At 35.1% G+C, this 23,841-nt stretch overlaps 5 protein-coding genes across 10 annotated transcripts; 3 read left to right on the top strand and 2 right to left on the bottom strand.

Annotated features, from left to right (window-relative positions):
* LOC107610286 (1,4-alpha-glucan-branching enzyme 1, chloroplastic/amyloplastic-like) lies at nucleotides 1,390-5,482 on the top strand. The gene is made up of 7 exons (XM_016312352.2): nucleotides 1,390-1,798; nucleotides 1,887-1,985; nucleotides 2,078-2,120; nucleotides 2,878-2,937; nucleotides 3,015-3,095; nucleotides 5,034-5,143; nucleotides 5,395-5,482. The coding sequence occupies exons 1-7, from the start codon at nucleotides 1,599-1,601 to the stop codon at nucleotides 5,480-5,482; spliced, it is 681 nt and encodes a 226-aa protein (XP_016167838.1). The 5' UTR covers nucleotides 1,390-1,598.
* LOC107612895 (protein SET) lies at nucleotides 5,293-6,667 on the bottom strand. The gene is made up of 2 exons (XM_016314669.2): nucleotides 6,171-6,667; nucleotides 5,293-5,990 (listed from the first exon to the last, which is right to left on the bottom strand). The coding sequence occupies exons 1-2, from the start codon at nucleotides 6,589-6,591 to the stop codon at nucleotides 5,497-5,499; spliced, it is 915 nt and encodes a 304-aa protein (XP_016170155.1). The 5' UTR covers nucleotides 6,592-6,667; the 3' UTR covers nucleotides 5,293-5,496.
* LOC107612894 (glyoxylate/succinic semialdehyde reductase 2, chloroplastic) lies at nucleotides 6,735-10,208 on the top strand. The gene is made up of 11 exons (XM_021108491.1): nucleotides 6,735-7,128; nucleotides 7,202-7,277; nucleotides 7,363-7,418; nucleotides 7,559-7,643; nucleotides 7,752-7,812; nucleotides 7,897-7,949; nucleotides 8,058-8,128; nucleotides 8,218-8,290; nucleotides 8,751-8,855; nucleotides 8,933-9,215; nucleotides 10,073-10,208. The coding sequence occupies exons 1-10, from the start codon at nucleotides 6,815-6,817 to the stop codon at nucleotides 9,092-9,094; spliced, it is 1,056 nt and encodes a 351-aa protein (XP_020964150.1). The 5' UTR covers nucleotides 6,735-6,814; the 3' UTR covers nucleotides 9,095-9,215; nucleotides 10,073-10,208.
* Nucleotides 15,299-18,354, top strand: LOC107610287 (nucleosome assembly protein 1;4). Of its 6 annotated transcripts, none has more exons than XM_021108495.1 (10): nucleotides 15,299-15,515; nucleotides 16,020-16,115; nucleotides 16,357-16,449; nucleotides 16,527-16,593; nucleotides 16,667-16,746; nucleotides 16,839-17,023; nucleotides 17,136-17,322; nucleotides 17,419-17,462; nucleotides 17,685-17,847; nucleotides 17,998-18,354. In XM_021108495.1, the coding sequence occupies exons 1-10, from the start codon at nucleotides 15,486-15,488 to the stop codon at nucleotides 18,070-18,072; spliced, it is 1,020 nt and encodes a 339-aa protein (XP_020964154.1). In that variant the 5' UTR covers nucleotides 15,299-15,485; the 3' UTR covers nucleotides 18,073-18,354. The 6 variants fall into 6 exon arrangements, with proteins under 6 accessions (XP_020964154.1, XP_020964152.1, XP_020964155.1 ...); XM_021108493.1 differs by having other exon boundaries at nucleotides 17,980-18,354; XM_021108496.1 differs by having other exon boundaries at nucleotides 15,300-15,515; nucleotides 16,685-16,746.
* Nucleotides 18,930-22,352, bottom strand: LOC107614361 (beta-fructofuranosidase, cell wall isozyme). The gene is made up of 7 exons (XM_016316571.2): nucleotides 22,130-22,352; nucleotides 21,983-21,991; nucleotides 20,659-21,530; nucleotides 20,374-20,532; nucleotides 19,698-19,933; nucleotides 19,493-19,583; nucleotides 18,930-19,270 (listed from the first exon to the last, which is right to left on the bottom strand). The coding sequence occupies exons 1-7, from the start codon at nucleotides 22,308-22,310 to the stop codon at nucleotides 19,085-19,087; spliced, it is 1,734 nt and encodes a 577-aa protein (XP_016172057.1). The 5' UTR covers nucleotides 22,311-22,352; the 3' UTR covers nucleotides 18,930-19,084.

The raw sequence follows: 23,841 nt of genomic DNA, 5'->3' as shown, positions 1-23,841 counted from the left end.
AATAGAGAGAAAGGTTGCGGTAGAATGAGAAGTGGATTGAATTTCATTATGCAGGAAAAACTTGATCACAAGTTACAGAGGGATGATAGCATTTATACTCAACAACCTAACAGGTTTGTAAATGAAGTTCATATGATATCATCTACTCAGGTAAGTCATACCTTTTTTTTTACTTAGCCTAAGGTTTGTAATGTTTATTTTTTGAAAGCCCCAATTTGTATGCAATATTTCACTTTTTTATTTTTAATATTGGATTAACAATGGTGTTTTTTTAAATTGTGATATACCGTGGTATTTTTCTAAAATGTGGGATGATTTAATGTATGGAGTACAAATCGGACCGTCCGATTTCTGTACTCAGACCCAACGATTTGTGTTGAAAAAATTAAAAAAATTTGGAGTACACAAATCGTTAGTTCCGATTTGTGTACTCCAAACTTTTAAAATTTTTTAAACACAAAGCGGAGTACCTCCCATAGTTTTAAAAAATACCAAAAATTATCTAACACTCATTCTACTTTCATATCCAAATTTTTTAGCCGGAATATTTAGCTTGTTTTTGATGAGTAAATACCCATAGAGATTCACGTAAATACCCATAGTAATCCCTAAGATCCCGATTTCCCCATTGTAGTTTTTCAGATAGAGCTCCAAGCACTCAACCTAGTCCTTGGCCATATTTTAGGTGATGAGTCATTACCGGAGCGCTGACGTGGCCTCGGATTGCCACGTGAGAGGGGTCCAAAACGTCGTCGTTTTGGTTTGGCGCCCTTCATAGCCAAAAACGACGCCGTTTAGATGTTGCTAAAACAGTTTTCTCTCCCAACACAAACGTTTCACTTCACTTCTCTGTTCTTCTTCCACTCTCTGACTTCTTCTTCATCTCCCCATCAATGGCATAGCCATAGGGTTGTATTTGCTGGCAAGAAAAATTTGAGAGAAGAAGTAATTTGACCAGAAGTTGTTATCGTTCTTCCCCTCCTTCACGAGAAGAACGAGGTTCTGACTTTGTGATCGGACTCAAGGTAATCTTCTTTTTTTTTTTTACTTTGCATTTTGAATACAGTATTGATTGATGATATGCAAGTTGTTAGTGTAGTTGAGGTTCTGTTATGTGTCCACTAAATCTGAATCTCATCTTTTGTGGGTTTCATAATCACAAGTGTTCCACTTCATAAACCGATTTTGGGAACGTTGTTCTAATTGTAGCACGTTTCTTTTTTTCTTTTTTTTTCTTTCAGTTATTTGTGCTTTATTTTGTAAAATTAACCCTCTCTGTAGTTATTCCTGGAGATTAAGAATATGCTTCTTCTTTAACAGAAGAACTTGAAATTCCTAATTTAATAAAAAAAAGTGCTTTTGTGATTGGGGATTTCAATGTCATGTGCATATGAAGAATCAAGAATGTATTATATTTTTGTGGCACTTTTGTGAATAGAAAATTAGAAATCATAGTTAGCTTAGATAAGATTGCTAATCACATATTTCTTCAAATGTTGTTTTGCTGAATTCATATTTTAGGGTCTTCAATTCTTCATAGTGTTGGTGATTTAATCAAGAAAGTAGCTTAGAAATTTCAGAGAGATTGAAGATGAGAAATGTTCTGTTTTTCGGCATCTCTTGTAGAATATAGTGCTAGAACTCATGCTGAGAAGACATTGGTATCCAAAGACAAAAAACTGAAAATGGAAAGAGATGAAGTAGTTAAAATTAAGATCATCCCTCCACCTGGCTGTGGGAAGAAAATCTATGAAATTGATCCACTTTTGCTCACTCACCGCGACCATCTTGATTTCCGGTAACCTCACTTTTAAGCTTCATTTCCTTAAAGTATTTGTGGAACAACTATCTGAGTTGCTAGATCATGTAAATTTTTCAAATTACAGTTTCGGACGATACTTGAGATTGCGAGAGGATATCGACAAGCATGAAGGTGGCCTAGATCCATTTTCTCGCGGCCATGAAAATTTTGGCTTTAGGCAGAGGTATCTAACTTCTTGCTCAGAAAGCTGCTATAAACTTATCTACAGTTTATTAATACCAACTTATTTATCAATATTACTACTATTTTTTGCAGTGTCACAGGAATTACTTATAGAGAATGGGCACCAGGAGCTAAGGTATATATGCTTTCATATTATATTCTTAACTCTTATTATTAAGGGTAAAGTACTAAATTGGTCCCCTAGGTTTGGGCGTAATTTTGTTTTGGTTCTTAAGGTTTAAAGTGTTCTATTTGAATCCAAAAAAGTTTCATTTAGCATCAATTTAGTCCCACAGTGAGGTCAAAATTAAATAATTAATAAAATGTCATACATAACAACAGTTCAATAACAAAATCGATAATTTGAAGAACAAGTACAAGCTCCAGAGGCACAAAATCAACCATTGATGCATCAATACATTTATTTATCATTTTCTTTAGTTTTATAGAAAATATTTTATTTATATTATAAAAAAATAATAAATAAATATATTGATGTATCAATGGTTGATTTTATGCCTCTGGAGCTTGTACTTGTTCTCCAGATTATCGATTTTGTTCTTGTACTGTTGTTATGTAGGACATTTTGTTAATTATTTAATTTTGACCTCACTGTGGGACTAAATTGATGCTAAATAAAACTTTTTTGGATTCAAATAGAACACTTTAAACCTTAAGGACCAAAACAGAATTACGCCCAAACCTAGGAGACCAATTTAGTACTTTACCCTATTATTAAAATTGGTTTCTTTTCTTATGCTCAAATTCAATTTAAGGGGTTAAATTATTAAAAAATCTGTTTTGGATGTTCATCTAAAGTTCAACAAAAATCTTGTTTTCGATGTAAAAATATAGCTTGACATGTGTCTTAAAAATATTGGATATTTTCTCAGTCAGCAGCATTAATTGGAGACTTCAACAATTGGAATCCAAATGCCGCTGTAATGACTCCGGTATGTTTCGGTTAATGTATGCAAATGATTGTGCTAGTTGGAGCATGTAATCATCTTCGGTTAATATATCCAAATAGAATGAATTTGGTGTGTCGGAGATCTTCTTGCCAAACAATGCAGATGGTTCGCCACCAATTCCTCATGGATCTCAAGTCAAGGTATGCTTATGCAGATGGTTCGCCACCAATTCCTCATGACATCGAAGCACCAATATATATCGCGAAAAAATGAACAGGAAGAAGTGTATGAAAGGAGAAAGAGAAGAGATGAACAAGACGAAGAGATGAAGTGTCTGAGAATTTGGGGATTTAGGGTTACATATAATAGGAGGGACCAATCTGGGTATAATTTGAAAATTAGCCAACTCAGCTAGTCGTTGGGACCTCTCCAGCATGGCAAACCGAGTCCACGTCAGCGCTCTGGTGATGAGTCATCACCAGAAATATACCCAGGGACCAGTTTGAGTGCTCGGATCTCTATCCGGAGGACTACAATGAGGAAATCGGGATCTTAAGGATTACTATGAGTATTTACGTGAATCTCAAGGACAACTATGGGTATTTACTCTGTTTTTGATATATCAAATTCCTTTTGGAAAAATTCGGCAATATATGACTGGACAAGTGATCTTATATATTTAACTGTTCAGAACTGCTGATCAGTATATATTGATGATAAGAATTCAAACACTGGAAGGAAAATTGTTGATAATCTATTTATGGTTCTTCTGTTACAAAAATGATTGTGGGAGCTGGTGTTTTCTTCACTTTTGGTCTTTTTCCCTTTTCTGTTGGGATAAGCCTAGAGTTTTACAAAAGTTTTTTGTTATCATATCTTCATGGGAATAAGCTTCAACTAAGTATCGTGAATGGTGTTGACTTGTGTTACCTGTAATCAGTGACGGACCCAGAAAATTTATATTGGGGGGCAAAAATAATACACATTACTATTAAAAGATATATTAATTTAAATTTAAAAATATAAAAATACACATTAATTATTCAAATAAAAAAAATTACATTAGCCACTAACTTTCTTCGCTTCAAATCTTGAAGGTACTTCTCTTCTTGTTTTCATATTTTAAAAATGTTGAATAATTGTTTCATTATCAACTTGATTGAATGTCTCTCTTTCTATATATGTAACTAATGGAGTGACTTCAGATTCTAGTGGTAGCTTTCTTTTGAAATATTTTTCCATTATTATTTCTCTCTCTCTCTCTCTCTCTCTCTATATATATATATATATATATATATATATATTCTAAATTAGTAAATTGATCAATTTACTTTAAAAATTTATATGCAATATAATTACATATAATAGAATAAAATAAAAGATAAATAAATAAATAATAAGAATCACTAAATTGAGAATAAAATAAAATATATAAATTCATGAAGAGAATAAAAAATAGATTAATACCTAAATTATAATTATTTGCAATTGAAAATATAAAAAAGATAAACAATGAAATTGAAAGATATATAGAGTTATAGAGAGCTATATAAAACAAAATAGAGAATTTAAAATTTACCTTTTGTTGAAGCGAAGATGATCACTAGATAAAGAATAGAAAAAGAAGATTGAAAATATGAAACTAAGAAAGAGATTTAAGAGAATAAATGAGTGACGGCTGGAATTTGAGAATAGAAGAAGACTAAATATAATTAAGTTAATTAATAGTCAAAATAATAGAAAGATAAAATGAGTTTGGGGCTTTTAATAATTGGGCTTAGTTTATTTGTAGTGGGTCATTTAAAAATTTAATCCGTCCCTGGCTCCCTGCCTGTAATGTATGGCTTGAACTTTGAAAGAAGCAACTGAGTTGTGAAAATAACATTGTGTTATTGCTAGGGACGGATCCAATCCAGGTTAAGAGGTTTGGGGGTCCATATGCCCCTGTCAAGAGTTTAATTTATTTTTTTTACATTTATATTCTTATGTATATAAACTTTTCCCCATTATTGATTGAGTGATCCCACACTAAAGGAAAATTTAAACTAAACTTTTGTATAACTATATAAAAGTACTTGTTGTAGTTATGTATTATCTTTGCGACATAAATTTTCTGGTTTGGTCATCGGTTATTGCAGGCCCCTCAGAAGCACCAGAAATATGTTTCTCATGTTCTTGGTCTCCCCATGTCAAAGGTAGTGTGCAAAACAAAGCGAATTGGTGGTGGATTTGGGGGGAAGAAGACAAGGTCAGCCTTTATTGCTGCTGCGGCTTCAGTTTCATCATATCTGCAGCTAGCGTTCATGACTTCATGCCTCTTTCTATTTCTGCTCATGCTACTCTCACTTGATAATATTTTATTTTATATTTTCAAGTATTAATAAGTTTATCCTTTTATAAATGTGCCTAAATACTTCATAATAATTATAATTGCTCGAAATACATATATATTCCAATCTTTATCTTGTGTAATTAATTAATGCATATTCTAGAATCTAGATTCATTCCTAAGCCATTCACCAAAACAGAACTCAATATCAAGTGTTTCCTAACTGAACAACAACATTCACACATGTACGAACATTGATTTGATTCAAAACTTTAATCTTCCTCCTCCTCCTCTTCTTCAAACTCTTCTTCATCATCATCATCATCATCATCGTTTAACTCCTCCTGCTGATCATTCTCTTCATCATCAACAATGAAGCCTCCTAGAGTCTCATCATCTTCATCATCTTCAAAAGTTTGATTGATCTTAGTATCTCTCTTTCTCTTAGAGCTTGTAGAGCCACTTTCCCTGTCTTTAGACCTTGTGGAGTAGCATGCCCTCTTCTTACCTTTGCTCATGTTAGAAACAAGGTCCTTACCCTCATCATCACTTTCACCACCCCATTCTTCATCATCTTCATTCTCCTCCTTACCCTTCTTTTTCTTCCGCTTTCTCTTCATCCTCTTCCTCTGCTTTCCCTCCTCATCGTCATCATCATCACTGTCATTTCTAGCTTCCTCAAGAAACCACTCCCAATCCTTAACATTGCGGATCTTCCCCTTTGGATAGTCATCAAACTCGTGCCCAATCGCAAGGAAACCAAACTCTGCATTTCCCAAAACACAAAATCAAGTCTTCAAAATCTCTAAAATAGCAATCACCATCAAATCAAAGAAGATACATAGTAAATAATTATCATCAAAGCTGTTCAACGTTATATCCTTAAACCCTAAACAAAACCCTATATACTGACACCCAAAAAGGTTAAAACTTCACATTTTAGTACCTTTAACGGGATCGAATTGCGAAAGGTCAATTTGGTCAATGTCGATGTCAAGCTGAGGCTTTGAACTTGAAACGTCCAGAGCTGAGTTGTTGAAATTGAAATGGAGCCAGAACGGTGTTACGGCGGAGAGGGAAAAGCGGTCACCGAGTTCCAATTGACCCTTTTCGAACTTGCGGAAAACCTTAAGGCCAAGAGCTCCGTGGTGAACCCAAAAAGGGTTCCTTCCGATGACCTCGAATGAAACCCTAGGGTCATCGGAATCGGAGCTGAGCTGGAAGGAGACGTGGCGACGGGAAACGGTGCGATCCTTTGTGTGAAAGCCGCCGCCACAGCCTCGTCCAATGACTGTGTTTCGAGCTTCAGTGACTTGTAATGACAATTTGGAACCATCTTCGCCTTCCATTTCCACTTCCATCGCCATCGATTTTCATTGCTGAAAAGTGAAAACTGTTAATTTTAAAGTTGCCTCCTTTTCCTTTTGTTTTATTGTGGGGTCATTTTCTAATTTTCTTTGCTCCCGATATTAATTAAATAAAAGAATTTATAGATATGGTTGGAGCGGCAGGAGGGTGACACGTAAGCATTGTTGGGATGAGGAACGGAGAGAAGTTTGAGAGAAAAGTGTAGGGAGTAGGAATGTGGGAATGACTATGAGGTGTTTGATGAATTGCTTCTTCGGTGTTCCAACTAATGCCATGGCAGCAACTCGCTCCTCCTCCCTTTGGGGCATCCCTTTCACTCTCAACTTCAACAACAACAACAACCACTTCTCTTCTAACTCTCGCTCTCTCTCTTACATCTCCAATTCCACCTCTTCTCCCGCTCCTCGCGTTGGGTTCTTGGGCATTGGAATCATGGGTTCCCCCATGGCTCACAACCTCCTAAAAGCTGGGGTTGATCTCACTCTTTGGAATAGGACCAAGTCAAAGTGTGATCCCCTCATCTCCTTGGGAGCCAAGTAACCAACTAACTAACTACTGCTCGGTTCCCCTTTGATCGTATTCATTTCATACCAATCGTTGTTTCTGCAGATATTTGTCTTCTCCTGAGGAAGTAGCAGCATCTTGCGACCTCACATTTGCCATGCTTGCTGATCCTCACAGTGCCGTGCGTTTATCTCACTCTATCTAATTTCACCAATGCATATATCTTTCTTCAGAATTCTCGCTTATTGTTCATCCCCTCATGTTAGATTGAAGTTGCTTGTGGCAACCATGGAGCTGCAAATGGAATGGCTCTAGGAAAAGGGTACTCTATTCATAGTAATAGTTGCCAATAATTATTATTTGAGTGTACAAAGATCACATGCAAATTAAAATTAATGGCGTGTGCTGTATTGTACTTCCTCAATATGATTGCAAGCTTAATAATATCTTAAACATTTTCAGCTATGTGGATGTTTCAACGGTTGATGTTGATACTTCAAAATTGATTAGTGAGCGCATCAAAGCTACTGGAGCATTATTTTTGGAGGTGCATTCACATTTTCCTTTGTCAAACACCAAGTGTTGTGTAATCAGGATACACATTACTTCATTGCATGTAGTAATACCTGTGAAATCCATTTCTGTGTATCCACAGGCTCCAGTTTCAGGTTCCAAAAAGCCAGCAGAAGATGGACAATTGATATTTCTTACAGCAGGTGAAGGAATTCAGGCTCCATTTCATGGCAGAGTTGGTGGCACTTTCAGATAAAGAAACTGAAGCAATTTATTTGATATTGCAGGTGACAGAAATCTTTATGAAACGGTTGCTCCTCTCTTGGACATCATGGGGAAAGTATGTATAGCCCTTCATTGTTTTTCTTTTATAGGAAGAAAATTTCCCTGATCTTTCTGGGGGATGAGAGTCTTATTTGACATATGGTTTCTTCATGCTTCTATGTAGTCGAAATTTTACCTCGGGGATGTTGGAAATGGAGCTGCAATGAAACTCGTTGTCAATATGATCATGGGCAGGTTTTTACAACTTGTCTCTTGCTACTTTGCTGCTGTTTTTTCTTGTATGATTGTTAATGTGTATGTGACACTACCATTTCTTCATATAGTATGATGGCGTCCTTTTCTGAAGGCTTACTTCTCAGCGAGAAAGTTGGGTTGGATCCAAAAGTACTAGTCGAGGTATTTACCACTAAACGAAATAATTACCATTGTAATTGTACATGGATTTGTTGCTCGTTTCGTCTTGAAGTCTTTCGTTGCTCTGGGTTGCTGCAAATTTCATTCCTGATATTTCAAAAATTTGATTCATTTGTCTTCCTACATTATTAGCTGCATGTGAATGATGATGATGCTGAAAGAAATCATGGCACCAATAAATCTAATAAAATGCCCCTATTTCAATGCCAAAGTAGCTATGAAATATAAATATGATGATGTGACTTTTGTTGAGCTTTCTCTTCTCTGATTCCTAGTAATTCTTGCACGTTATTCCTCTGATGTAAATTTTGAATTGTTTGTTTCTCTCGTGAAAGAAAGATGGTGTTAAGTGTCATGAAACAACTTATATAAAAATTTAAGCCGATAGGTAAAGGTACATAAATGTTTAGCATAGTATTAAACACAAATGGAAATTTTGCAGGTAGTTTCACAGGGTGCAATCAGTGCTCCAATGTACTCAACCAAAGGCCCATCTATGATACAATCGCTTTACCCTACTGCATTCCCTCTAAAGCATCAGCAGAAGGTGCATTAATGAGTATGTTAAATTCCTATTATCTTTCAAGTTTTTAACAGAAACTAATTGCGTTTTAACGGTGACAGGATTTGAGACTTGCACTGGGGTTAGCAGAGTCTGTATCCCAATCTACTCCAATTGCAGCAGCTGCTAATGAGTTATACAAGGTTGCAAAGTCCCATGGCCTTAGTGATGAGGATTTCTCAGCTGTCATTGAAGCATTGAAATCCAAATTTCAGCAGTCATAAATAAAACCACTCACACATAAAATTAAATCATAAATATCCCTTCTTTTTATGAGAGCCAGGTTCCATTTTAACAGGGTTATGGACTAAGGCCTGTTCAGTGGGACTAGGCATCTCAAGTACATTTAGAGCCCGTTTAGGAAGCAGCAGAAGCTTACAGCTTTTTGAAGAAGTAGAAATATATGACTTCTCTGCTTCTTAATAAGTCATTCTACCACTTTCTTAAAAAAAAATTAATTTCAAAACAAAAAAAATCTTTTTGACTTTGTGAAAAATACTGACCCTTCACCGAAGCACTGGCCTTCCACCATCATTCCACCATCATTTTCACGCAATGTTTCAAACCTCACCATTTTCACCTAATGATTCATCTGATGGAAGTATTGATCCTCCACCATCATTTTCATTTTCAGACAATATTGCATCTGAACAATCTACTGCATATATTCCTTCTAGGTATTTTTTTTTATCATTTTATCACTCTATTTTTTATTATTAAATTTGTATATAACTGTAGTATGAAATTTCAGTTTTAATTTTATTTTTTTCACACGTGATTTTATAACTTGCTATTATTTTCATAATTAATTATAGCAAGTTCTTGACCTCAATAAAGGAGAAGGGAGTTCTAATAGGAGTAAAATAAAAAACAGCAACAAAATATACATTGACACACATCTTATTTTTATTTTTTATTTTCACCTACCATATCATACACAATATTAGTGATTAGGTTATGTAAAATTAACATTTAATATTGGAAAGTATTTGTTATCATGGTTATTTTAATATTTATTTTCTTCTGTAAAAGAAATTATTTTTTGAGTTATTTATCCAAACGCTACAACTTTAAAATAAGTACTTTTATAATTAAAAATTTAAATATAAAATAATTTATTTATAAGCTGCTATTAATAAAAGTCATTATGCTTTAAACTCTTTTTCCAAAAAAACTTATTTAAGTTATTTACCAAACTGATCTTTATTAATTTAGAGAATACTTCCGAGGGCTTTCGTTCAAACTGTATTTAGTATTTACAACCGGTTTGAGGATTTTTCTTCATGTACCAACTCAGTTAAAATCGTATGAAAAATTCAATATCCTTATGATGAATAATTTTAATTTAATTTCTTTAAAATGATTATTTTTATTTACAGAATAATATACTAATATATAAATCATAAAATACATATTAAAAATAAATAAAATAATACATATATTTATATACAGATATATAGTGTTGATTTATAGTACGCACGTAATTTTTTTACATAGGCATTTACAGGTCTATTTGTTTACTACTTTATTTATTAATTATGTATAATAATAAGAAATAAAAGATTAGATTCAATTTCTTGAACGAACAAAAATTATGAATATATAACGATGAATTTTTTCACTTTTTTATTTTTAATATTGGGGGAGGAGTGGTGTATAACAACGTTATGGGGCTGCATGGTGTATAACCGGAGTTTGACGGTCAGGATCGAAGAAATCGGACGGTCCGTTTTGAAGAACAGTAATCGGACGGTCCGATTTTAGGCTGGGCAGGTACACAAATCGGACCGTCCGATTTGCGCCCCCAACCACGTGTCGCGCATATAAGTTGGTGCAGCAAAGATGAAATGATCCCAACCACCTGAGCTCCCTTAAGCCAGTTTCACTTTCACTTTCCCTTTCCCATTTCACTTTCACTTTGTTCCATTTCTCTTCTCCCATAAATCCCACCTCCAGCCACGGTAGTTCACTCCATTGTTGAAGGTTTGAGCTGAAAAAAATTGGACCACACAGAAAATCTTTCCCTTTCACTTTCACTTTGTTCCATTTCTCTTCTCCCATAAATCCCACCTCCAGCCACGGTAGTTCACTCCATTGTTGAAGGTTTGAGCTGAAAAAAATTGGACCACACAGAAAATTATGTCTAAAAAAAGAAAAATAAAATATGTGAATCGTCCAAAACTCCACATTGCTAATTATCTTGATCATCTTAACTATGTAAGTTTTTATTCCAAAATTTTTTATTTTAGTTAAAATAATAATTATAATGTTAGAGATTAGTAATAGTTTATTATAGTAATAATGTTAGGAATTAGTGGAGTAATAATTTTTAGATATTTGAGTTTAATTAAAATAATATTAGAGATTATTGGGTATTAATATTGTTTAAATATGTTACATTATAATAATAAATTAATTATTAGGGATCTAGAATGTTGCAATGTGACCACTACATGCCACGGATCGGTACAATCCAATAGTGGAGGGGTTTTTACGGGACATCGGCTTTTATCATGTTTCACAGATTGGAGTTGTCCAATGTCAGTCGGCATTGGTTAATGCTCTGATTGAGAGATGGCGCCCCGAGACTCACACCTTTCATTTTCCGGTTGGTAAGTGTGTTGTGACACTAGAGGATGTGGCGTTAATTTTTGGTCTTCCGACGAATGGTTTGCCAGTTACGGGACCGACACTGAGTAGTTATGAGGCGTTAGAGGCTGAATGCTTGGATCAGTTTGGTGTTGCACCTAGGCAGGCAGACTGTAGGGGAAGTTTCATCAAGTTAACGTGGTTTCGAGCATTGAAGGATCGGTTAGTGTTGGTTGATGATATCCAGATTCAGAGGTACGTGAAGTGCCACATAATGTTATTGTTTGGGACCGTTATGTTTGGAGATAAGTCTGGAGCAGGAGTGCACTGGAAGTTTCTCCCATTACTCCGTAACTTTGCCAGGATAATACAGTTCAGTTGGGGTTCGGCATGCCTGACACACCTGTACAGAGCGTTGTGTAGGGCAACTCGTGTCGACTGTAAGGAGATTGATGGTCCAATGACACTCTTGCTTGCCTGGGCTTGGATCCGTCTACCATTCCTTGCGCCGATTCCTAACAATCGTCGAATCTTTCTGATTGCAAATAGGTAAAATTAATTACTAAACGCTTTGAAATAGTGTATCTTAAATTGAATTGATAAATGTAAATTAACGAATTGCATGATGTTAGGTGGCATAACTGGAAACGTGAGAATCGGCCTTAACCGGATCACTCCGGATTTAACCGGGTTGGACCGTTTTGTTGCCTTGTGCGGTCTCATCATGGGACCAATATACCAGTTTTCACTCAGATGCAGTTCTGGTCGAACCGGTCATTCCAGTCTAATTTTACCAATGATGACGGAAAATATTATATTTTTTAGTGTTGAGTTAAGAAATTAATTAATAGAATTGATGATGACAAACATCTGATTAGTGGGCTAATCACCCAATTAGCTTTGATTATTTTTGATAAATGATGCAGGCTAAAAACAAATGTTGCAGCAGCCCAACATCAAACAAAAGAAATATGCTATTGGGCTGAATGGTAAGTGAAAATAAAGACAAGCCCAAGTCATTCATTTCAAGCAAAAATTCTTCAAAGAAGCAAGGCAAGGCACCAACGGGCTGAACTTGAGAAGAACCCAATCCAAGCCCAAATTGATTTTCGATTCCCTCCATCTTGCCTTACCAGAAGCAACGTTCCTCTCCTCTCTAATCAAGTCAAATCAAAGCTTCAGAAAAGTTAGAAATAGAAAGAGAGAAAAAGCTTCTTCCCTAAGCTAGTAACCAAAGAAGCAAGAGAGAGAAAGTTTAAGCATGAAGCACAGAAGCTAAAACAGAAAATCAAAACCAAATCAAGCTTAAGTTAAAGGTAATCCATCTCATCTTGCATGCGTCAAATCCTCTTCTCTTCCTCCCATATCTCTGCTCTATCCGAAAATGGCATTCAAGGAAAAGTTGTTCTCTGCCAAATTCTACTTCACATCTACGGTCACAAGTGATATTTGGGGACCAAGTAGTTTTTCAATGGTTAAGATCAAGTTGACCATGAGAAGATTTCTATGGTTACTGCTTTGTGGCTTTCGGTCAAGATGAGTAAGTCAGAGGGAAAGTTTTTTCTCTAAGGATTAGGGTGAAAAAGTGAATCTGTGGATTGGTGAAGCTCAAGGCTCAATGTGTTGACCTTGGAAGAAGAACCCAGCTACATGCAAGGAGATAAAAGAAGACATTCTGCTCATTCAGAAGCAAGGAGAGAAAACCAGAGTGTGAGAACAGTGTTCTGTAAAGAAGTTCCTCTACTTGGATAATGCTTTCTTTCAAAGAAGCATTCGGCCAATACTGAAGAACTCAAGCTGAGGTTTGCGAATCTGGTTTTGCACATAGCAAAAAGGCTGCTGATGAAGTCAATCTCCTTCATGTTTTACTGATTGTAATGTGCTTTTCTAAGTTTATCTTTCTGTAATTTCTTGTGAGAAAAGGCATTGTGAGAAAGATTATGAAAAAGCCATGAGTGGAAAAAGGCTGAGAGAAACACTTGAGAGAGAAGCCTAGAGTTTATTTCAGATTTCTTTAGGTTGATTAAGTGTCTTGTATCTTGTACCTGTAAGGTATCCCTTTCTTAGTTGGGTTAGCACTAAGAGGAATAGTTAGGTATCAGCATAGCCAATGTCAAGTTAGGTTAGAATTTGAGTGTGAAAGGATTGGGTCAATCCGGTGAAATTGGTGTATGTAATACTGTTAATTATAGTGAAATTCTTCCATAGTTGTGGAGGAGACTGAACGTAGGTTGCATAGCACAAGGCAACCGAACCAGGATACATGCTGGTGTTAGCTTTTCTCTTCTCTACTGTGTTCTGTTTTCTGATATTCATGAGACAAAAATAAATTGTCTCATAAATTTCCGCTGCTGAGTACAAACAGAATCAGAATTGAAAGTTTGTTTAAAAAGGATAATAACAGCAACTTAAAAGGAAGGCATAGATTCAACCCTCCTTCTCTAAGCCTACCACAACCTTCACTTAGCCAATAGGTTCACTTTATAATTAAACAGAAGACTTACTTATTACATGCTATATTTTGCCTATTTACCGTTGTCTCTACTGTTTGTCCTAAACTCAAAGCTCATGCACAAATCATACTTTAACAAATCTTAATTTAAATTGATGACTCACCTGCATTTACATATTGAGGAAACTTCGGTGCATGCATAGCCTCCAAATCCAACGACCGCATGAAACTCGGCTCCACAAACGGCTGCTGGTTTGCTAGTGCATTTGCCACATCCGCCACATCTGCCACCATAGCCTCGTCAGCTTGATCTTCGTCTACACCCGGATCAACAACCTCGTAGTTACTTTCGAGCTCTTCTTCACTATCACTGTTGTAATCTTCCAATTCAATGTCTCGGTCCACTGCAGATTGCTCGAACTCGACATACAGTTCGATGAACGATATTCGCGACCGACTTTCAAGATACACTGAAAACATTTCTTGCATGCTCGCTTCGTCGGTCACGTATTTCGTTTGAAATTGCACGAACCCACCAAAGACAGGTACAGGATATCTGTACAGAACACACGACACTTTGCTAGATATTTGAGAATCCATCTTCTCACAAATGACACCTTTTAATTCTTCACATGAAAGTGTGAATGGAATAATAATATCCAACAAATTTTCACACACAAATTTTACTCCTTCTGATGTTTGTAATAAAATTTGGCCATGATCATACACTTTTAATCTTACTCTATCATCCATGATAATAGAGAAGAGCAGATACACAAACAAAAAGAAGAGATCCGGAGAGAAGAAGTTTAGATACTTGTAGCACCGGAGAAGAAGAAAATGAAATGGACTACTCAGCTTGGGTAGGACCGCTTGCATTGTCTTTCGAAATTTTTTGAACAAAAAAATTGGACAGTCCGATTACTAAACAGTCCGCCTAAAAAATTTGAAACCCAGAAATTGTTGAGTCCGATTTGGGTGCTCTTCGAATATTTTTGAATGAAGCCCTAAAATCGGTCGATCCGATTTGCTTGGGCCAAAAAACTAATATCTCCCCATGCAACAAATCGCATGGTCCGACTACCATGCACGCGACCTCACCACGCACAAATCGAACGGTTCGATTTGTGCCCCTCACCCCTGATTGAAATCGGACCGTCCGATTTTAGGCCGTCAACTAACCACCGTCACACCTGTGTTAAACACCTCCCAGCTCTATAAACGAGCGTTACACCAAACCTTGCATCATATGTTAAAAAATCAACCTTTTTTTTTCTAACTATAAGAATGAATATTCTAGAAGAATAAAAGACGTCCTTGCATCTTTTTTAATTTCGTAAAGCAAAAGTAAATAAGGTATTTATATTATTATTTATTTATTGGAAGGATAGAATTTCATAGAAAGACCCCCCACGGTTAGCGTGGGTGTAACTGACAGCGGCAGTTGATGAGTTCCGCATAGATCCGTGTGCCCCACGTTCTTCAACCTCACGTGTAAACTACTTCTTCTTCTTCTTCTGCGTTTTCATCATTAACCTTTCTCTCCAAACACCGATTCTTCACCATGTCCGATCATGCCGCCGATCTCCCAGCTGCCGCCGCCGGTAATTCTCATCCATTCCCTTTCTATATCTCGCTTTCTCAATTTATCAACCACCGCCTTATCTATCTCCTCACTTCAAAACTATTCTCAACCTTCTCTCTTCTGCTAATAATCCTCTCATTCTGCTTTCTTTCGTTCAATTTTTTAATCACATAACGATAATCAATTTGCAATCGCTGAATTCGCCAACTAGTTTGTTGATATCAGTTGCATGTTATTTTCTTGATTTAAAAGCCAGGTCTGAATGCACTCAAGGTAACTCCATCATTCCTACTATGCTTTTTTTCCTTCTGTTTTAAATGTTATCCTCGCTGATTAAAAGAACGAAAAGGTGAAATGTGAATGAGAAACTGTTCTCAGTGATGGACTTGTTTGAGAATGTTGAAAGGAATGAAATATTTGATATTTCTATCAGGATGTGTGATTTACATACATGAATTAGCAATTGGTTTTTCGATTGTCCTGTTTTTGATTCATTGTGCAATATCATCTACCATCTCTGCAGGATAAGCTTCAGCTCTTGGCTGGGAATCATGTTGACGTCCTGGAAACACTGGCACCCAATGTCAGGAAACGTGTTGAGGTTCTCAGAGATCTTCAGGTGAATGACACTGCTGCCTGCCATCTCTAGGCCTCTCTTGGCCACATGTTTTCCTCTGTGTGATAAACTGATAAGAAACTTGGATCTTATACTTACGAGTTACAACATATCTTGAATTTAATCTAATGAATGTTGTGATCAATTGCTCGAGCTTAGTACTATACTGCTATAAGGCTATAAGTTTCAAGTTTGCATTAGTAAGAGACAGAAATGAGAATCTGGTTTGGTTCTCAACTTGTAGGGCCAACATGATGAGTTGGAGACTAAGTTTATAGAGGAGCGAGCACAGTTAGAAGCTAAATACCAGAAGCTTTACGAACCACTATACACAAAGGTGTGTATGTCCCTATGTTACTCATTGGTAGTGTATTGTAAATAATCATAATATTGGTCGTCAAATGGTGCTTGCAGAGGTACGAAATTGTCAATGGAGTGGTTGAGGTTGAAGGAATTACAAATGAACCTGTGCCTGCAGAAGGTAGCTCATTTAATTATCTGTACTTATTTACTATCAATCTAGAATCATGCATTCTCTTTTGATATCATTCTGGATCCTCCTTGTAATTCAGAGAAAGGAGTGCCTAACTTCTGGCTTACTGCAATGAAGGCAAATGACATACTGGCTGAGGAGGTAGGGTAATTTATGTATACATTCTATTCTACATTTCAATCTGTTGAAATAATTTCAGAGCAATAATCTACCTTTTCTTTTTCCTGTACTAGATCACTGAACGTGATGAGGGTGCCCTCAAGTATCTTAAAGATATCAAGTGGTGTAAAATTGATAACCCAAAGGGCTTCAAGCTGGAGTTCTATTTTGATTCTAATCCTTATTTCAAAAACTCTTTGCTAACGAAAACATACCACATGATTGAGGATGATGAACCTATATTAGAGAAAGCAATAGGGTGAGTAATACCTGTTAATTTGTCACTTTTTATATTCATGTTTTCAGTTGCCTGTGTTCTTATCTTCTCTCTCCCCTCTGTCTTGCTTTTCTCTCTAAATTCTAAACTATAGAACAAAGATTGAGTGGAATCCTGGAAAGAGCTTGACAGAAAAGATTCTTAAGAAGAAGCCAAAGAAAGGATCAAAGAATGCCAAACCCATCATAAAAACCGAAAAATGTGAAAGCTTCTTCAACTTTTTCAACCCTCCCCAGGTTCCCGAGGACTTGGATGAGGATGATGATATTGATGATGATACTGTATGCCTCTTATCATTATAAAACCATCCATTCAAAAGTTAATAATTTGACTGTTACTAATAAAGTAATAATTGGCATTGGTTCTTGCATGGATAGGTCGAGGAGCTCCAAAATTTGTTAGAACATGATTATGACCTGGGGTAAGTCACTTGACAATACTTATGGTGACACTCATATTCCATTAAGTTTTTCCACTAAAACTGTGAAGCAGAAATGATCCCAGAGCTCACCATATGTTAACCGATGATACCAAATGTTGGCCTTTGGAATCTGATGATGATAGATGCCACCAGAGGACCATCTAAGGTGTTGGTTTACTTTTATTTGTATATTAACGTGTTAGTGTTGATATGTATGCACAGTTCTACTATCCGGGACAAAATTATTCCCCATGCTGTGTCATGGTTCACGGGGGAGGCTGCACAGAGTGATTTTGAGGAAATAGGAGATGAAGATGATGATGATGGGGATGGTGAGGAAGATGAAGATGACGAGGAAGAGGTACAAAGTAAGAGGCGGAGTAAGGTATGGATAATGACACACTCTACAAGCCAGCCCATAATGCTTGTTATGTACATCTGTTATATAATTGTAAAGCATCAAATGAGCTGTTTTGCTAACTTAACATTATTTATGCTTACAAAGAACAATGTTCAGATTGGATCTAACATGCAGACTGGTGGCAGGGCTCAACCCGATAGAGGAAACGGCCAGCGGACGGAGCGCCCTCCTGAATGCAATCAGCAGTAGTCCTCACTTGTGTGCAACAGACCTGGATAGATTTAGTGTCAGCATAGCAAATACAGTAGAATTTCTGGGTTACTTCAGTCATAAGTTGCAATTTGATTTTCTTTTAATTTTGGGTCGTTGTATGAATTTTATGTCTTAAATATTTTCTATATGTTGACTCTTGAGAAAGATTTGTGTTTTTGTCCATGTCCCATATTCACTGACTGTGGATCACACATGACACACTGTACAGATCTGCCAACAGTGCTTCGTATTTTAACAAAGTATTCAAATTTAGTAAAATCATTCCTGTATGCATTTAAATTTGGATCATGGTATTCGAATGAGGAATTATGCAATTGGTGAAAGATAATTCAGAATAATGCAACTGGTGGAAATTCAACATAGGATCGCACGAAAGCAACCACGTGCCTGTTTTTTTTCCAATTAGCACATTACGACAAATATTGTGAACTGAAGAAGACTCTTATTATTATGAAAATTCAAGTGTATAAGTGATAAAATAAACAACAGGTTTAGTCGGTAGTTTTGTTTTTGATACGGATTAAAAGGGTTTTGAAAATTCGTTGTTCTTGCTTGTTACAGAAACTATAATATAATAATGTACACATATCGAAGATTTTTCAATAACTTAGCTAGCTAAATGCTATGCTGGCGTGATAGACATGAAATAGTATATGTCATGTTCACTTGCTCTGTTTCTTTTTCATTATGCATTATCCTTTATCATACATTTTCACTACGCACCAAAGATGATGAACTTGTTCAAGGAAACGAAAGAGAATAGCACTCATTTTGTTAAATAGCCTTCACCAACGTGCATGCTTCATAGTAATTTTACGACATGGTGGAAAATATGTGATAATTGAGTTAGCATTCATTGGTACAAAAAATAAACGTATTCCTTACTCAATATTTGATTTCTTGCAAACATATGTAATGGCATCATTATTGTTACAATACAACAATTAACTAATAAACAATACTTGAAGAATGGGTTTTCTACACTTAATTAATTTCCATTGATATTTGCTTTCTTCATGCTCCAAGCACTCAATCTGGTGATCCTAACAGATGAAGTTCCATTATTGAAAGCATACAATTGGGCCTTCTCATTGATTGCCAAGGTGGGATAAACTCTAGATGTGATGCATGCCTTTCCTTCTCCTCCAAAACTCTCCACTACTGAGTGATCAATCTGTCAAATAAACCACACAAATTAACTAATCACACACAATCTTGAAAATAGTTTTATATATTTAGTAAGCCCTATGTCATAATTATCTTCACATGAATATAATAATTAAGATCAGTTAGATGAAAATTTAGTCAAATATATTAAATCATCTAGCAACTCTCACCTGTTATCTTTACATAAACACAATTTTATATGACTAACAACCTTGTATTAATTGCTTACCAAAGTTCTTAGTGAGAGGTTCTCGTGAAGAGGGTCCACATCAACAAAAGTCCCAAATGGGGTCATGTCATTCTCTTTATTGAGCGAAGACCTTTCAAAACATATTATTAATTAGCAAAAATTAGACAACAGAGAGTTCAAATCAAACATGTCAAGTTTGGTGAAAAGTTGAACAGAAAAGGATATCTATATCAAACTAACTAACCTGCTTTGATCACTACACATGAGCACCAAGTTCTTGTTTTGGTATCTAAATATTCTGAAGAACACTGCTGTGCTCTCTTGCAAATCTTTTGAAGCAAAAACTAGCAGACCAAAGGGTCCAATACCACCTTTTACTCCTGCCCCCTTCATACCACACAGAATCTGAGGATCTGCCCAATTCTTCAATACTTCTGCCTTTTGAAACCCCCTCACTTGGAATGAAATTTCAACATCAGCCTGCCATGCATTTTATAATGATTCAATATTAAATGAATTGACAAATTATAAGAACTGCCATATGGTTTTTATGCATTTTTTCTGACTTGACAAGTCTAACTAAATTAGTGAACCACTCAGATAAAGATGTCTAAAACGTCTTCTTTTAAAGATGTTTTATAGTAATTAAAATTTAACATATATAATCGATTAAATCATGTTATTTTTGTCAAAATTAGACTAGACAAATTGATTTAACCGAATTTGATAAAAATAACACGATTTAATTGATTATATGTGTTAAATTTTAATTATTAAAAAATATCTTTATAAAAGGACGTTGTTAGCGTCTTTATCTAAATAACTCCCACTAAATTATTATCTAACGATTCTCAATTATCAATTTCACATGAAAAAGCTGCATATAAGTTTTAACTTACTATAAATAAAATCATAATTACCTGTACTGCAGTGATTCCATTAACTTGGAGGAGTTCACCACCTTTGAGCAATTTGGTGGGCCAGTTTACAGGGTTCACACGTAGACTTTCAATTTCTTGGACCGGCCATTGAATCAACTGTTTTCCGGATTTATGAAGCCAGATAGATCTTGGAATAGTCTGCAAATTAAATTAAATATAGTAATTAAATGCAACCAAGTTTACCCCACTACTTTGAATATACTATTTTGGTCAAACTCAATTTATGCAAGATATATAAACTTTATCATAAGAAATTGCACTTACATGAATTCCAGACCATCCTTTCTTGATATCATCGTTTTGACTTGAGGATTCGTTGACCCAACCAAACAACACCCTTCTGTTCTTCCCATCATCAATAATAGTTTTTGATGCATAATACTTACCATAATCATATCTTAACACAGGTTGACTATTATCCTCGAACCCATTATCCGGAGTAAAAACATCCTGGGAAGCATCATAAGTACCAATCAAATAGTAATCATGCTTCTTATCATCCAAACTAACCTTTAACACGTGCCTAACATGATCACCATCCACAGATGTATCAAGACCAACGTTAACTGGGCCATTATTGAGAACAGGAAAGAAATCAGGACACTCCCACATTCCAGTCCTTTGGGCTGAATGTAGAGGCTGTTTGGCTTCAACCCAGTTAACAAAATCTTTACTTTTGTACAAAATTGCCCTTCCCATAGTGTTTACTTTGTTTCCAATCAACACCCTCCAATACCCATCTTTTCCTTTCCATGCAGTAGTAGGATCCCTAAATGAGGTTGAATTTATCTTATTAGCAACAGTTGGTGCCATTAGTGGGTTTTTTTGTGACTTAATCCATTCCCTAAGAAATGGGTCAGACAAATTCTTAGGAAAGGCTAAGTTTTGGACTTGGTGGTTATTTGGGTCAATTCCAGTGTATAAAATGACAGGTTTGCCCCCAGGGAGCATTGTGGCTGATCCTGACCAGCATCCATTGATATCTGACGGCTGAGATGGGAAGATGGCAGCATCAAGTGGGATCCAATTCACAAGATCCTTTGATACAGAGTGGGCCCACACAATGTTGCCCCAAACAGAACCTTTGGGATTGTATTGATAGAATAGATGGTATAGTCCTTTGTATCTCATTGGTCCTGAAACAAAAAGCCATGCATATACAAACACATTTTCACCTTATTAAAAGACAAAACATCAACACCTTATCAATAATCATTGACACATCAAAATCAAATTTGATTTGTAGTAACATAAATGTCAAATCAATATATTATTTACATTAACATGTAAGAAGATTTTCAAGTGTATCGTGATATCGGTATATCAGTGATTTTTAATCGTTGATCTTAATTGTATATATTATATATATTTTTTATAATTAAGATTAACGGTTAAAAATAACTGAAACACCGGTATGACGATACACTTGAAAATTTTCCTAACATATATAAAGAAAATTTGAAATATTCTAAGAATACATAGCTATAGATCTAACATCAATATTCCTTATGCTTGAAATGTTTCTCATATAAAACCTATGCTCTATTAGCATATAGAACAAATATTTAAAGCTGAGAGCAGAACTAACCATTAGGGTCTGGAAGATGTCCATTTCAGCATATCATTTCAAATGACAGAGGAAAAAGCAACAAAAAACAAAGGGTTAATTAGTGATACAGAAAATGAAAGGAAGATTAATTAAGTTTCTTTGAAGGAACTAATATAGATATAATACCATTGATCCAATTCTTTGGAGGTTGAAAGTGATAAGCAGTTCTGTAAGGTTGATTGGAGGAACTATCATCAGAAGATTGATGAGTCTGAAGATTTCTGTAAACATGGTGGCTTGCTATGGCATTACCATAAATGAGAGAGAAAAGTGCCAACAACAAGATTATTGGAGACAAATCGGCCATGGTGAATGGATAATTGAAATGTGTGAAGCTTCTGTTATATGCTCTCTCTTTATATAGAGTGTCATGTGATGCTGCTTATTTTAATTGGAAATTTCCAAATTGGATTATGGAAACAACAACATTAGTCGCACTTGTCAAAAGTTAATTATTTTTTGAGAAAGAAAATTCAAAGATTATGTAATCTTAGACTCTTATTAGTTATATATATTATTATAAATAAAATTAATAATGTGTGGAAAGTCAACTATCAACTATTCAAGATTAACAATGAGTTCTACTCTATACACAGCTTTGGACACTAGTCAATAAAATACGATTATAATATTATATATTTTTCTCCCATCCTGATTTAATTTCCATGTGGTGCTGGTGGTTCGAAGCTTGCTCACTGCTCACACGTACGAAACATGCATTTTGTGAATCAGCTTATTATTAAGGATCAAATTAAAAGTATTATTATTCACATGTGATAACAAACACCTTAAGGATCAAATTAAAATGCAATGACATCATCAAGGAGGGTTTATCCGATCCCCATATTTCGTTGCATCATATTCATGTGATAACAAACATCTTGTAAATCAGCTTAATTAAGGATCAAATTAAAAGTATTATTATTCACATAAAATTAATATTAGTTAACATGTGAATATATAATTGATATGACCATTATAAGTTGGTTATGAAAAATTTGGAATATAAATTGTAAGTCGGCTATTAAAATTATAACGACAAAATTAGAATGTTATAATTTTTATACGTTATCACTATAATTCGATAACAGATAATTTTGGATTACGGACTTCTAATAAAAAAAAAAAAAAAATTCTTTGTTTAGAGATAAAAAATAAGATAAAGAAATTCGGAGTAGACATCCAAAGAACGAGTTATATTTCAATAATCAAGCAAGAACAATAATTAAATATATTAAATTATTTAATAATCGAAAATCGTGTGCGGTTGCCGACCATAGATGAAACAGAGAAGAAAACTGAATTGGACTTATCATCAAAACGTGGCTCCTTCCTTATGGCCAGCTACCACATTGAATTAAAGGAGTATGAACACATGCATATGCATGCAATTTGAATAATATTACTAATAAGTCAAAGAGTACCTCATAATTATAACATATAATTTGACTTTGTAAAAAATTATATATATGAATAACCGTATTATATGTCGAATTGTTACTCAATTATTATAACTAACGAATTATAAACTTGACCAGATTCTTTTTTTTTTCAAGAATTAGGTTTAGCTTTAATTTAAGGTTATAATGATTCGGTTGCAACTATGGCATATGTGTATAGTATTATTTTTATAACTAATCTAGACACCATAACTCAGTTGCACAACAAGTTATAATTCAGCAAAATGGTCCCGACTTTATGTTATTCTTTAGATATACATTACTTTAATTTGATAACCATCAATATTTAACGTTTGAATAAAGCTCTATTCTACGTCTAAACAAAATATTTAACTAAATCTAATTAAGTTATTATAATAATTTTTTAAATTTTTCTCC

This window comes from Arachis ipaensis, chromosome B08 (assembly GCF_000816755.2).
Source record: "Arachis ipaensis cultivar K30076 chromosome B08, Araip1.1, whole genome shotgun sequence".
NCBI lineage: Eukaryota > Viridiplantae > Streptophyta > Magnoliopsida > Fabales > Fabaceae > Arachis > Arachis ipaensis.
This window is presented reverse-complemented; position numbering and strand designations above follow the sequence as displayed.

Excerpts from the sequence above, each read along its gene's own strand:
- LOC107610286 (XM_016312352.2), top strand. The coding sequence starts at position 1,599 with ATGTTCTGTTTTTCGGCATCTCTTGTAGAATATAGTGCTAGAACTCAT. Across the intron at positions 1,799-1,886 it reads CGCGACCATCTTGATTTCCG|TTTCGGACGATACTTGAGAT; the intron begins GTAACCTCACTT and ends TTCAAATTACAG. Across the intron at positions 3,096-5,033 it reads CTCATGGATCTCAAGTCAAG|GCCCCTCAGAAGCACCAGAA; the intron begins GTATGCTTATGC and ends CGGTTATTGCAG.
- LOC107612895 (XM_016314669.2), bottom strand. The coding sequence starts at position 6,591 with ATGGCGATGGAAGTGGAAATGGAAGGCGAAGATGGTTCCAAATTGTCA. Across the intron at positions 5,991-6,170 it reads GCAATTCGATCCCGTTAAAG|AGTTTGGTTTCCTTGCGATT; the intron begins GTACTAAAATGT and ends TGGGAAATGCAG.
- LOC107612894 (XM_021108491.1), top strand. The coding sequence starts at position 6,815 with ATGACTATGAGGTGTTTGATGAATTGCTTCTTCGGTGTTCCAACTAAT. Across the intron at positions 7,644-7,751 it reads CTGGAGCATTATTTTTGGAG|GCTCCAGTTTCAGGTTCCAA; the intron begins GTGCATTCACAT and ends GTGTATCCACAG. Across the intron at positions 7,813-7,896 it reads ATTGATATTTCTTACAGCAG|GTGACAGAAATCTTTATGAA; the intron begins GTGAAGGAATTC and ends TTGATATTGCAG.
- LOC107610287 (XM_021108492.1), top strand. The coding sequence starts at position 15,486 with ATGCCGCCGATCTCCCAGCTGCCGCCGCCG. Across the intron at positions 16,594-16,666 it reads TGAACCTGTGCCTGCAGAAG|ATCCTCCTTGTAATTCAGAG; the intron begins GTAGCTCATTTA and ends ATATCATTCTGG. Across the intron at positions 17,323-17,418 it reads ATGATATTGATGATGATACT|GTCGAGGAGCTCCAAAATTT; the intron begins GTATGCCTCTTA and ends TTGCATGGATAG.
- LOC107614361 (XM_016316571.2), bottom strand. The coding sequence starts at position 22,310 with ATGGCCGATTTGTCTCCAATAATCTTGTTGTTGGCACTTTTCTCTCTC. Across the intron at positions 19,584-19,697 it reads ATGTGTAGTGATCAAAGCAG|GTCTTCGCTCAATAAAGAGA; the intron begins GTTAGTTAGTTT and ends ATGTTTTGAAAG. Across the intron at positions 19,271-19,492 it reads ACCTCTCACTAAGAACTTTG|ATTGATCACTCAGTAGTGGA; the intron begins GTAAGCAATTAA and ends TTTATTTGACAG.